At 46.3% G+C, this 14,735-nt stretch overlaps 1 protein-coding gene across 1 annotated transcript; it reads left to right on the forward strand.

Annotated features, from left to right (window-relative positions):
- The first annotated feature begins 4,695 nt into the window (after positions 1 to 4,695).
- On the forward strand, positions 4,696 to 14,546 carry neff1 (neuronal intermediate filament family member 1). The gene is made up of 4 exons (XM_037481784.2): positions 4,696 to 5,661; positions 11,241 to 11,558; positions 11,925 to 12,049; positions 12,704 to 14,546. Exons 1-4 carry the CDS (start codon positions 4,918 to 4,920, stop codon positions 13,059 to 13,061), a joined length of 1,545 nt encoding a protein of 514 aa, XP_037337681.2. The 5' UTR covers positions 4,696 to 4,917; the 3' UTR covers positions 13,062 to 14,546.
- The last annotated feature ends 189 nt before the right edge of the window (positions 14,547 to 14,735 follow it).

Raw genomic sequence — 14,735 nt, forward strand, 5'->3', positions numbered from 1 at the left:
ATTGAACAATAACTTAAAGGAGGGAGTTTGTGCACTTACTGAGAATTGGATCATTTGGACACTGTCGTCTAAAGAAGTCACTTCCAATGTGGAGGAAAAGTGAATCGTTGAGCAGCAATTTGTATTTGCCATTGATATTAAAGGAATAAAACATTTGAAACACTTGTTTACCTACCTATACACCTGTCCGTGTCTTGATTTCTACCAGGGACGCCAGCACGTTTCTCACAGAGTTGATCATGTGATGTGGCGGTTGAATAGATGCAGAGGAGAGAGAAGCTCCACGGGGGCCTTGATCCTCGCCCGCCATCCACTGTTTGTCGGAGTAATCCCGGGTTTGTGTGATCACAGCCGCTCAATAACCGACACCCCATCCCCCCTGGAGCTGTCTGGCTGCTGGGGGAGGGGGGGAGGGGGGAAGGGGGGGGGGCACAATCAGAGGGGAAAAACCATCACGGGGAGTTCATCGTTCGCACAAACACCATTTTGATACATGGGAGGTCATCACAAGCAGAAGGATTTTCTGTTTCATTTCAGCCTTGGAGGTATCAACTGTCTCATCTTTAGTAAAACATATTGATCAGTTATGTCAGGTAGTTTTCAGGATATCCTCGATAATTATGTTCATTTTAAAGATTTACATTGAAATCTGTTAAGACGCTATCTTTTAGTTTTCCATACATACACAAGATCAGTACACAACTAAACCTTCTGGCTTTTGAAAGATATCAGCTAGTGTCAGATCATTTTATATCCATCTATTTTTCTATGCATCCATCTTATCTATTCATCTCGTTCCATGTTGGTGTATGATGGTCCTCTCCTTCCATCCTGCTGTAAAGCACTAAAGACCCACCTTACGTGTAATCTGCACACGAAGCACAGACGCCGCAATGCAGCTTGGCCTGATCCGAGCAGGCCGGTACGGCGATGGCCAGCCTGCTGCTGTGTGTTTTCAAATGTCACTGACGGCAACAGAGTTGTGTTAGGAGGCGTGTTTATCTGTTTTAAGGGTCAAAGGCCTATTGACCCATCTCGCCATGTGTGTTCGCTTATCAGATTAGTCAAAACCAGCACACATCACCTTCTTTTGACATTTGCCTTTCGGACCGCCGCGACCTGTCTTGGGCACTTTCACCCGCGAACGAGCACACACGCAAACGTGCATTTAGACACGTAGTGGCGGGGACACAGCCGCGTGACACCCACTCACACCGAGGCATTACGAAAACAGACAACAGCATGTGATTCATCAACACGACACGAGGCAAACGATTGAGATGTTCTGTATTTAATCACTAACACGCTTCTAGTAACGGAAAAACAGGCGTGTAAGAAGTTGTATTGATAATGAGCGCATTGGGTTTAGGTGATACGTTGCCACTTGATTTGAGTGCAAATAAAGTACGTTTTAGAAAAAGGCTTACGGCCAATCCACCGTTTCTGAAGGCGGTCCGCGGTGTCTCCGTGGAAATGGATTTAAAAAGATCAACGAGCAGTAGATGGCACATATCACTGAATGCATCTAATGGGCCTCAGTGGATTTCATCACCTCAGTAGAAACTTGCTGGTTGGCACACGCCTTACATGATCATCCTCCATCCCAGTTGGCAGCTCAGATCAAGAGATATTTGAGTGTGTGTTTGTGTGTGCTTTGCATGTGCACGTATGCATGTATGCGCATGTGTGTGTGTGTGTGTGTGTGTGTGTGTGTGTGTGTGTGTGTGTGTGTGTGTGTGTGTGCAAACAGATGGAGGAGGTGGTCTTGGCCTGCTGAAAACGAGGCGTCCCGTGGGACCTGAGGGAAGAGGGCACATCAGACAAGATGAGTGCATCGCAGACGGAACAAAGGCGAGGGGGGGGGGGGGGGTCTGAGTGGCCGGCACGTGACACGTAGCGAAGCCCCTCACAGAAGCCCTCGCTCGGCGAGGAACACCTGCCATATCAAAGCAACAAAGGGAAAAGCGGCTTCAAAGGAGCCGTGCTGCTGCCGAGCGTCTCGTGTCGGGACCGTGTGGGAATTTCCCGAGTTATTAGATGCCATTATGAACTTAAAGGAAATGAGCAGAGCGAGAGACGCAATATGTCTTTCACTCCCAGATGATGAATTATATTTATTGACTTGTCAAAGGTGTAAGATCTGGCCAGGTTCTCCAAACAAATAAGGGATTCTGTCCACCTACCCTACTAGATCCATAAAATCAAAATGTACCGTCATAATTTGCCAAAGTGAAGTCAATTATTAACTAACAGCTGGGCCAGAGTATTCTGAGAGTGAATTAAAATAACACTACCATGTCATACTCACGAGTGGAGTCGGCCTACAGATTTTATTGGCTTTTTTGTATTAACACTATATTTGGGGGTCTTACATTTTATTTTGTTTGATAAATTGGATTTAATTCAGAAATTGCTGTGTCTTGTCCTCTGCAGCTTACTGCTTCTGGAGGATGGAGGCCAGCGCAGGAGCTGGACACCCAGTCAGCTGAGCTGTAGTAGCTTCAGTTGACCCTTCCTGAGGCCTTGAACCCTGCTGGTACTCTGTGAGGCTGTCAGACTGTGATACTATCACTATTTTGGAAAAAGGTTAATTTATTTTTAGACAGTAAAGTTTAAGATTATGCAATGAATAAAAGCCTTTAATATATATATATATATATATATATATATATATATATATATATATATATATATATATATATATATATATATATATATATATATATATATATGTGTGTAGAGGCTGTCTTTCTTTCAGTGGTTCCACCATTTGCTTTTGCTTCAATACCAGAAAGCTTCCTGTCTCTGCTGGAAGAACAGCGCCCTCTTCCTGTTTATTGTAATAACAAAAAACACAGCATATTTCATCTGAAGTTTAGCCAGTGGCGCTACCTGCATGCAAAAGGTAGCATGATGTCTGCCACAGGCTGCCAACTGCACTGCACGTGAGTCAATGGCAGAGACGCTCTCTCTCGACACACACACACACACAGTAGGGGTTTCATGATTTTAAGGGCATTGCATTATTTAACATTTCTTTCCTGCAGATTTATTGTAATCATAATTCCTTCTAAATTGACAGAAATATACCCCCAAAAAGCAAAATATGATGGCCTTCAAAGGGATCGTTGGCAGGAATGTTGCGTCGGACTGCACAAACAAACTGGCTAGTGCATCTGCATGCAGGATAAGAAAATAAAAATGGTGACTAATATAACAAAAATATGACAAATATGTGGATGTGACTGTTGAGACGTGCTCGGAATCAGCTCAGGCCTTCTCTGTAGATGCAGCACCACGCCAATACTTGAGTTCCCTCTAGTGGTTAATATGTGGAAGTAAAAGGCAAACGACTCCTTCCCCATTTCGTATAACGTTGTCATTGTTTACATTGCAGGAGCACGTGTATAAAAAAGGAAGTGTTATGTTATGGACACCCAGCATTAAACGTCTTCCCACTGTGTTGAGTTATTTCCCACTAAAAAAACATTCTTGTTGAGATGGCTTGTCTTCCTCTTTTTCCAAATGTAAGAGTAGCACCAACAGAGATGGCCTGAGGAGATTTAGGATGACTCGGCAGTGAGTGTTCCACGTGGTTTTCCCCACTGGTTCGGCCTGTTTCCCAGACTGGCGGCGTGAACCAGCCACTGGAGGCGCCATGTGCGGTGTTTGGAGAGGGGGTGAGGCTGCAGTGAGGGAGCAAAGGTTGGGGGGGGCGGGGGGGGTTCTCTCTATAATATGGGCGTGGTCCGTCTCCTGCCTCCGGGCCGGGTCAGGACCACGGCCAGCGACAGCTCTGCACAGCAACACCTCACAGGCGAGACATGACTCAACAGACCCCACAGATCACTATTTCCCTGGACAACAGTATAAGTCATATTTAGACATACAATGTTAAGTCAACAAAGGATGAACTTCTGTCCAACTTTTTTGAGAATACTGCTTTACGCATTTTAAGGGAACGTGAATAGTTCAAAGTGTCCACGCTATGGGGTTAGGGTGCTCGGGATGACTTATAACGAGGACTGCATTGTGGAACAATCATGATTTATGTTGTTGTTGTCGCGATCGGACGATGATCGACTGGATGTCGCGGGTTTCATTGAGTTGACGACATACAAATCCATCACGCTCGAGGGCTGCGGACGAGACGGCGACGATGTGGTGCAAGAATCGGGCCACTTTAACGAGTCTCATCCCGTATTCCGATATTGCGGAGGTCTGGGGTGTGGGGGCTGTGGGGGGCGTGGGGGAGGGCGGCTAGATGCAGACTGCAGCACCAAAAAAACAAACTCTGGCGCACAGTTCGCGCATCGATCCCGTTCGTTTGCCATTCTGCTGGGACAGCAAAGAAAAACTGCAATGACAGCGTGGACTAAAGTACCAACAGTAACATGAGCGAGTCGAGCGGGATGATGCATGCATTGGGAAAGTGAGATTTTAATGTAATCCGAATGCCATTGAGTCACAACGCGAAAGCAAAGGGCGAGTTACTAACTTAATGTAAGCGTTCAGGTCAAACCAGCTATAAATAAAGCCCTTATACTGAACGGGTTCCTCATAGTCATTGTGTGTTGACGCCTTGAGCCATGAAGGCAGAAACGGGGATCTGCATGAGTGAATTCGTGTCTCCCCAGAGGGAGGAGGCTTTCTGCAAAAGCTTGCAGGTTTCCCCTCATCTTCTTTTGTGCCTGCGTCAAATGATGCGCCGGCGCCTTCACTATATAAGCACCTGTCCGGGCCAGACATCACTCGCATCTCACTTTGGCTCTCGCTCACACACACCCACACACACACACTCTCACCATCACACACTCCTGAACTCCACACACTCACCCCCTCTCTCCGTCTCTCTCTCTCTTACTCTCTCTCCCGTACAGATCAGTGGGACCGGACACCACCACGGCAAAAGGAAACATGAGTTACTCCAGCGACATTTACAGCAGCAGCTCCTATCGGAAGATCTTCGGAGATGCCCCCCGGTCCGGCCGAGTGGGTCTGGGCATCAGCGGCGGCAGCAGCCCGTCCCGCCCGCACTCCGCGGGATACCGCAGCAGCCACCGCAACTATGGCTCCCCGTCCTCCACCAACTACCGCAGGACGGCGGCGTCTGGCCGCGTCTTCTCCTCCATGCCGGAGTCCGCGATGGACCTGACCCAGTCCACCGCGGTCACCAACGAGCTCAAGATCGTCCGCACCAACGAGAAGGAGCAGCTGCAGGGCCTCAACGACCGCTTCGTGTCCTTCATTGAGAAAGTGCACAACCTGGAGCAGCAGAACAAAGTCCTGGAGGCGGAGGTCACGATGCTGCGGCAGCGCCACAACGAGCCCTCGCGTCTGCACGAGCTGTACGAGCAGGAGATCCGCGAGCTGAGGGCGCGCGTCGAGGAGCTGACGCACGAGAGGAGCCAGATGCACCTGGACTGCGTGCAGATGAACGACACGCTGGAGCACATGAGGGAGAAGCTGGAGGAGGAGACCAGGCTGCGTGAGGAGGCGGAGAACACCCTGAAGGGCTTCCGGAAGGACGTGGACGACGCCACCATGGCGCGCCTGGAGTTGGAGAAGAAGGTGGAGTCGCTGCTGGACGAGATCGCCTTCCTCAGGAAAGTTCATGAGGAGGAGCTGCAGGAGATGCAGGCGTCTCTGCAGGCCACTCAGGTACACCTCCCACTGTTTGGCCCCGAAGGCCCACTGTACTGTGGTGCCCAGGGCCACACTGACCCAAGTACACCTTACTCATGGCTTACGGTGCCCTCGATGTCCAACCCAGTCTCCAAAAAAAGCGTGAAATGGCTACGTTGGTCCACCGTGATAAACGTAGTCATGTTACGTTTTCCCCCAAAATAACGTTACTATGTTACGTTTCTTTTGGCCCATTCATTTACATTGCTTTGCAAATAGGTCACGTGACTATCAAGTTTCCCGGTAGCGAAAAGAAAAACATGGCGGACGGTCAGCATAATCTCCGTGAAAAACACAATATTTTAAGAAAGCATCAGCATTTGTATGCATTTCGATGGCATTTCTAGCGAGAAGTATGCGTTATTCTTTCATAATCTTCTATCAGAGACTGTAGAAGACCTTCCGTTTATTCGTTTCTGCGAAGATTTGAGTGTCCCTTTGGCAAAGCGTGGCTACGCAACGCCTTTAACGGCGCATTATTAAAAAAACACTTCCAGTGGGGGCGTAAAGAGGCGTTCAGCCTTAAAGCCACTAATCGCCAAACAAAACAAACTCAAAGCACTCGAATCACATTATGACTTTTTAAACATAAATTCCGTTATTTTTATGAGTTTTCAATGAAAGAATGCATCATTTCCGGGGGTAGGCATGCCCGGGACATCCCGAATTATGGGCAATTTTGATTTGTCCAGCTTTTTGACAGCTCCAGTCCCGACTTCCAATCACAGCCTCCTAAATCAATGACGCGCCTAAAACTCTCGGTTCGAACATTACGTCTTGTTTACATGGGAAAGGGGGGCGGGGCTTCGCCCTCAGAGCGGAGCGTCATTTCTCGCTCCACACGTCTCCTCTTTTTACTGGCCAGGAAAACGGGCGATCTATCCCACGTGGGTCTGGCTCCATTCCATTGGCTCTGACGAATCCATAGAGAGGCGGGACTTATCATTTTCCCGGCAAACGGAGAGATTTGAGCTGCATTGCTTCCACTGTGCGTGAAGTGGCCGTGAGGCCTCCACTAAAGTCTCTCTCTATTTGTTCTGCTTTACTCAATAAAAGTAAAACCTTTACAGATATACTGTCCACACACTAGGCTAACATAATGGAGACTTCCAGGCTTCGTCCTTTATGTTTTATGGGGATAAAGCCCCTGTAAGTAGTTTTTTCCCAAGCAAATCTGAGTTTCTTCTTTTTTTGTGTGTCCCATACAAATATCAAAATATATATACTGATTTTCACATCCAAACACACTCACTTATGTTCCCTTTTATCATGACAACAAGAAATTTCAAGATATACCTTTTGCTTTCATAAATCATACAGTTTTAGTGTGTAAATGCCCAGCAGTGTACGGTCCGAGGGCCCCTATCGGGCCACTTGTTAGATGGGTTTGATGGGTTACCGACTAAAATATATGCCCCCACCCCCTAACTTGATTTAGGTCTGTTGCCTCAGGGTAACTTGTAAATATAATAAGTCAAACAAGCAATGTAATCATTAAGAAAGTAGTGCATTTTGAGCACATTAACCACAAATGGATTCAAACATAAATTCAAAAATATTAAACAAAGAAATGAAATGACCAACACTGTATGTACAAAATCCACATACAAAACATGTAAACTTAAAGGGCTTGTTTGTGTCAAATTTTATGGCATACACATTCAACTGGCCTACAATAACCTGAAGAATGTCTTAAAATACTGAAGGGGGGGACATGATATCATTAGAAATGTTATGCCAGAGGGAGCACAGAATGTATTGTGGGGTGTTCAACAAGGAGGATTTTCAACCTCTACTATGTCTCCATCCTCATCTTGATCGACAGACTCACTGTCACTATCATCAGACATGCGTTATCCTAGTTTTAGTGTGTAAATGCAATTTCCAGCATGAGACCTAAAAAACGCCTACAGGAATAAAAGGGTTAAACCAGATACAACTTGCTTGTTTGACTTATTTGACTTATTATATTTACAAGTTTCCCTGAGGCAGTTAGGGGGTGGGGGCATAAATTTTAGTCAGTAACCCATCCAACCCATCTTAAAACTCAGTCGAAGGAGTCTAACGCCGGAGTCACAGGGTGCAACAAAACTCTGTAGTGAAAAAAGTGAAGGCCGAGGCATGCTGGGTGAGGTGCGATCCCGGCCCTTTTGGGACAGTGTTGTGCCTGAACGCGTTCATAAACTTGTTGATATTTTGGGCGAACGTGAACTCAACGTACTGTATTAATGCCCGATGAACGTCACTGTTCTCGTTCATTCTGGTGTCTATGAACGGCGCGTTCGTTCAGCTTAACATCGTTCAATGGGGTACCAGATTTCTATAGAAAACACACCATAAACGCGCATTAATAAGTGTAGCAAAGAGGCGGCGTATAATAATTTTAAAGAGTTTATGAAGTTACTGACAAGGTCGGTGAGGATGGGAGGAATCTGACCTTTCTTTGCAAACATTTGCACCTTAATGATTACTGTCCTGTTTTTCTTTTAATAATTCCTTATTTAAAAAAGACCATTTAAGCAGCATGTGTTTGAGAATGTAGTGTAGGGGTAAACTCTGCAACTGCTGCTAGTGTGGAGTGAATAGACAGCAACATAGCATCAAAGAATCATTAGGGAAATGCTGTCCCCTCAATGCTAATGTAAACCCTGGTTGGATAAGGATTCAAATTGGATAAGAAGATTAAATCTGATGCATCGCTTCAGTGTTAAAACTGATAAAATAATTGCTGTCTGTGGTTCTGGGCTGTGGCAATAATTTAAAAAAAAAATAGCTCGCAGCAACGTATGGAAAAAAAGAACTGAACTAGTTCATTTTTTGGAACCGTGAACTTAGTTCAAATATTTTGAATTATGAACTGAACTAGTTCCTTTTTAAAATTTGTAAACTAAACTTTGAACTAGTTAATGTAGAAAGTAAACTTTCCCAACACTGGCTATAGGACCCCGGAAGATGATGAACTATGCCTGGGAAGGGCGAAGCCATGCCGGTACGAGCATGATGTGCAAATTAGTCGTCAGATCAAAGTATAGTAGTGATAGACTAATCGAACCATCTAACAAGTGGCCCGATAGGGGCCCCCGGACCGTACACTGCTGGGCATTTACACACTAAAACTGTCATATTTATGAAAGCAAAAGGTATATCTTGAAATTTCTTGTTGTCATGATAAAAGGGAACATAAGTGAGTGTGTTTGGATGTGAAAATCAGTATATATATTTTGATATTTGTATGGGACACACAAAAAAAGAAGAAACTCAGATTTGCTTGGGAAAAAACTACTTACAGGGGCTTTATCCCCATAAAACATAAAGGACGAAGCCTGGAAGTCTCCATTATGTTAGCCTAGTGTGTGGACAGTATATCTGTAAAGGTTTTACTTTTATTGAGTAAAGCAGAACAAATAGAGAGAGACTTTAGTGGAGGCCTCACGGCCACTTCACGCACAGTGGAAGCAATGCAGCTCAAATCTCTCCGTTTGCCGGGAAAATGATAAGTCCCGCCTCTCTATGGATTCGTCAGAGCCAATGGAATGGAGCCAGACCCACGTGGGATAGATCGCCCGTTTTCCTGGCCAGTAAAAAGAGGAGACGTGTGGAGCGAGAAATGACGCTCCGCTCTGAGGGCGAAGCCCCGCCCCCCTTTCCCATGTAAACAAGACGTAATGTTCGAACCGAGAGTTTGAGGCGCGTCATTGATTTAGGAGGCTGTGATTGGAAGTCGGGACTGGAGCTGTCAAAAAGCTGGACAAATCAAAATTGCCCATAATTCGGGATGTCCCGGGCATGCCTACCCCCGGAAATGATGCATTCTTTCATTGAAAACTCATAAAAATAACGGAATTTATGTTTAAAAAGTCATAATGTGATTCGAGTGCTTTGAGTTTGTTTTGTTTGGCGATTAGTGGCTTTAAGGCTGAACGCCTCTTTACGCCCCCACTGGAAGTGTTTTTTTAATAATGCGCCGTTAAAGGCGTTGCGTAGCCACGCTTTGCCAAAGGGACACTCAAATCTTCGCAGAAACGAATAAACGGAAGGTCTTCTACAGTCTCTGATAGAAGATTATGAAAGAATAACGCATACTTCTCGCTAGAAATGCCATCGAAATGCATACAAATGCTGATGCTTTCTTAAAATATTGTGTTTTTCACGGAGATTATGCTGACCGTCCGCCATGTTTTTCTTTTCGCTACCGGGAAACTTGATAGTCACGTGACCTATTTGCAAAGCAATGTAAATGAATGGGCCAAAAGAAACGTAACATAGTAACGTTATTTTGGGGGAAAACGTAACATGACTACGTTTATCACGGTGGACCAACGTAGCCATTTCACGCTTTTTTTGGAGACTGGGTTGCGATGTCGCATCCACGCATGTGTGACCATGAGCCCACGTGAATGTGTAACATTGGCCCGTGGAACTGAGGCCCTGGCCGCACACTGCGTCCTCCACGCGCTAAACATTGCGCACTTGATAATTGATGGCACTGCAGTTCCGAGCCGGCCACACTCGCTGCCCGCGCCCCCTCCCGCGCCTCCACCTCCTCCTCCCACACCTCAACCCCCCCCCCCCTTCCCCTCCCGAGAGATGCGCGGCTCAATCAATGCCAATCTGCAAAGTATGCCATAAATGGGCATTCTCTGTGTGATTATTATGTTAAGTTATGTTAAGTTTTGCCACTTCAAATTTAAATGCTGCAGGTGCAACCAGGTCATCCAAAAAATGTTTTTGTGGGAGGTAAGGTGGGGGCGGTGGGGGGGCCTCAAACGAGGGGGAGGGAGAAAAATGCGGCGAAATAGCGCATCGTCTCGGGGTGTGGTCTCCCAAAGGGGGCAGATGGCAAGACAAATCATCTTTTCAAGTTTTTAGTTGTTGGGTGTGCCAGCATTCATCACTGGGGCAGGAAATCAATGTATTGAATGTGCTATACGACGTTGTTAACTCGTGCATTAGTTATGGTTGCTGGGTAGATTTCTCCAGGGTCCCTTCTCTATATTTGCCATGTAAGCTATCGACAGCACAGCTCACATGGCAGCAGGGATGTCTGAGTCAGCAGTTGATTCCTGCAGCAGCGCATCAACACATTATGCATGCATTTCAACAAAAGCCACGCCATGCTTAAACTATAGATGAACCACAATGAACTGTGTTAGAGGAAATGTAATTCAGGTATAGTTAATATTCCATTAAAAAACATTACATTACATTAAAGCATATCATTTTTTGATACATTTCAACTTTCCCAATTGGCTGTTTTCCTCAAATAATTAGTAATTAGTTTACAGGTAGTCCAGTGTTGCTTAAAAGGTTATTTTTGTCATGTTATCTTCAAATCACAGTCCCTGCTGCAGAAAGAGCAGTAAAATCTAAAACTAATGTATAGGCATTAAACAAAAAGATGAAGTATTTAGTCAATTGTGCAATTGTTTAAATGTACCCTTATTGTTGAATATATAAGGCCTATTAATTCTCTACTGCATTCCTTTACAGATGTTGTTTGAACCTACTAATACTCAAATAAACGCCCCTCCGTTGATCTCCCCTCCTGAATCCAGGTGTCGGTGGAGATGGACATGAGCAAACCGGACCTCACTGCCGCTCTGAAGGACATCCGGGTCCAGTACGAGAGCCTGTCGGCCAGGAACCAGACCCAGGCAGAAGACTGGTACCGCTCCAAGTTCGCCAGCGTGACCGAGGCCGCCGCCCGCAACCAGGACGCCGTCAAGCACTCAAGGGAGGAGCTGAGCGAGTACCGCAGGCAGGTGCAGGCCCGCACCCTGGAGATCGAGGCCCTCAGGGGCCACAACGAGGCCCTGGAGAGGCAGATTGCCGAGATGGAGGACCGGCACGGCAACGAAATGGGAGAGATGCAGGTACGGCGATGACCCGGGGCGGTGAGATGGTTTAATGTCTTGTTGGGATTTGTTTGACTTTGAATTAAGCCGGGAGTGGAGACGTTTGCTAAATGGAGACCAGCAGGGCCGGGATGGAAGCATTAAATTGAATTAACTGTTTCACAGAAGAAACTATAGTCTGGAACTGTGTTTGAGCTATCATACCCATGTTTTAAATCTCAAGGACACTGTGAACCCTGATGAAGGTCAAAACCGGGCAGCGTGTCTTTCATGGATCACTTTGATAAGACAAATGGAACACACTCATTGTGGTGTTTTTCAATCCATCTCTACTGACAGAGCGTGAGTCAGTAGTGTTTCATGGTATGACTTTGTGTGGGTTAGGATACCATTCAGCAGCTGGAGGCTGCGCTGCGCAGCACCAAAGGAGAAATGTCCCGTCACCTGCGCGAATACCAGGACCTGCTGAATGTCAAGATGGCGCTGGACATCGAGATCGCTGCCTACAGGTGAGCTACGTCTCAACCACACGAACATGATCATCCGTTTGGGAGATTGAACTAACCGGAGTTAGAGTATTCGTTTCTTATAGTTTGCATTTATACCTTGGATATTCACAAGAAGACGAACTATAATTCACGTATTTTGCTTCACTTGCACTCGAGCCTTTATTTTAAGATTCATTACTGAATCAAATACTTCTTCAGTGTCCTGTAGTTTTTTAACATGCAAGTGCACATCCGTATGAATATTACAGCAACAGCAAACCGTCCCCCATAAATAATCTTTTCCTTTCCTTCTTGAAAAGTGTAATTTCATCTGCTAGTCCCTCTCGGTTCTCTGGAAGAAATTCGAGGTGAAACTGTAACGTTTTAGGATCAAAATACGACTGACGCCACAGAGACATTTGATCCCTCAGCAGACAAACGCTGAGACAGCGAAACCAGACGAGAGGCGCCGTCATCTGTTGTCCGTCATCTGTTGTCCGTCATCTGTTGTCCGTCATCTCTTGTCCGTCATCTCTTGTCCGTCATCTGTTGTCCGTCATCTCTTGTCCGTCATCTCTTGTCCGTCATCTGTTGTCCGTCATCTCTTGTCCGTCATCTCTTGTCCGTCATCTGTTGTCCGTCATCTCTTGTCCGTGTCTCTTTCTGCCCGAGCAGGAAGCTGCTGGAAGGCGAGGAGTGCCGCCTCAGCTCCGTCGGCGGGGCCATGGTCCAGTCGGGCTACCAGGGCTTCTCCTACATGTCGGCCCGCTCCTACTCCCTGGGAGCCTACAGGAAGCCCGAAGCCAAGCCCGAGGAGGAGGAAGAGGAGGAGGAGGAGGAGGAGGTGGAAGACGAGGGCGAGGAGGAGGAGGAGGAAGAGGAAGGAGAGGAGACCAAAGAGGAGGGAGATGACGCCGACGACCAGGAGGAGGGTGAGGGAGAGGAGGAGGTGGAGGAGGAAGAGGAGGACGAGAAGCAGAAAGAGAAGGAGAAGAAGAAGGAGAGCCCCGCCGGCAAGACCAGCAAGAGCTAAACCGCTGGTGTCCACTTGGTCTCCATCGTTATCAGTAACACGTTCTTCATCCTCATTGCGTTCACTTACATGGATCTGGTCTCTGTTCACATCATCTCTGTCAAACACACCTCTGCACATCGTCACTCAGAGGCAAAGTCACTTCATGGGGGGAGGAGGGGGGGGGGGGGGGAACCTTAGAGAGGAGTAGATGTATTACAATGACAGGAGAGTTTAGGTCACGAACACACTCCGCAGAGGTCGTCATTATTTTACATTCATTGAGAGGCAGGCGCAGAAAGCTCGCATGATGCTATTTTTTTTTTTTTTTTAGTTTGACGAAAGGAGGATTTTTTCCTCAACAGGAGTAACAACAAATGTGCCATCAATGATAAATATTAAGAGCAATCAAAGTAACCATTTTTGTCGGCACGCAGACTTTAAGAAAAACGCACAGGTTAACAGCCAGTCCAACTTTTACGGTGCTATTTGATTTTTACATGTAGAAGTTGGAGAGTCCTGTAAGTTAACAGGGACGTAATCTTAGCTCCACCAGCTGAATGTTACCCAGGAACGTTGAGAGGAAAGACCCCACATGTCCCACGGCGGGGAGGGGGGGGGGGGATTGCTTTCCTGTCCCTTCATTCCTTCAACCCCTCTCCACTGCTCTCTGGTTCTGCATCTCAACTCGACCGCGAACAAACGGAACCGACCGCCACTCAAGCCGCCCTCCTCGTCCTCTTTGATTCACTGCAGCTTCACGGCACGAAATACGGTTACACACGCGAGTGTGTGTTGGGAGGTTTGGGACGAGGGAATGCATCTTTGGGAATGATAATGTAGACATTATATTGCCGCTGTGTATATATATATATCTTTTTGATTCATTGATTGATTCATTAGTCGGGGAATATAACGGCCAAACGCGTAAGAGTTTAAACATTGATCTGCAAGTCTGTTCTAGATAACCAACCATTTTTATTCTCCCACGTACAAATGTAGTGGTGCTTTTGTTTTGTTTTTAGCTGGACAAAGGACCTGGGGTGGCTGTCAGTGTCCGGCAGCTGTCGGTGACACTGACGGCCCTCCGCTCGGACTGTAAGTGGCAGTTGTGGCTGAATGGTACAGAGCCGTGTACAAGGGCTACTTTCGCCATGGCCCCCTCTATCACTTCCCTCTGAACCACTTGACTTTTGGGCATTTTCTGTTTGACAAATGAATCAACCAATGGGCATGAATGCATGGCCTGACTCTTCGAGCTTGAATATCTGCTGGATGGGATAGATGTTTTTTGCTTGTTGTGTGTTCAATTAAAAAAAACTTGCCTTAATCATGACTGAAAGTTAAAACAAACAATGTGTTTCCCTCCATCTCACTTGTTCTTTGAGAGGCTGAGCAGTGCTGCCACTTTCCAGAACTCTGCTACACAACTGTGATTGTAGACGTGCTGCTGTCTCACTCAGTGATATTCCTCTCAAAGCCAAATAAAGACATTTAATAACCGAACGTCACTGCATCTCGGCGTCTTTATTGTTGTGAGATAGGGACAAGATGAATGATAACACAACCTATTTGTGCCTGATCTGACCTTTCTTTTCATGGTTACACATGGCAAAGCATTAGGCAGCTTCCCAGCATGCAATATGTGTGAAAGGCAGTTGAATGAAAGGCAATAATGGGACAAAACCTTATATC

Source organism: Pungitius pungitius, chromosome 5 (genome assembly GCF_949316345.1).
Source record: "Pungitius pungitius chromosome 5, fPunPun2.1, whole genome shotgun sequence".
Taxonomy (NCBI): Eukaryota; Metazoa; Chordata; class Actinopteri; order Perciformes; family Gasterosteidae; genus Pungitius; species Pungitius pungitius.

Excerpts from the sequence above, each read along its gene's own strand:
- neff1 (XM_037481784.2), top strand. The coding sequence starts at position 4,918 with ATGAGTTACTCCAGCGACATTTACAGCAGCAGCTCCTATCGGAAGATC. Across the intron at positions 5,662-11,240 it reads CGTCTCTGCAGGCCACTCAG|GTGTCGGTGGAGATGGACAT; the intron begins GTACACCTCCCA and ends TCCTGAATCCAG. Across the intron at positions 12,050-12,703 it reads ATCGAGATCGCTGCCTACAG|GAAGCTGCTGGAAGGCGAGG; the intron begins GTGAGCTACGTC and ends CTGCCCGAGCAG.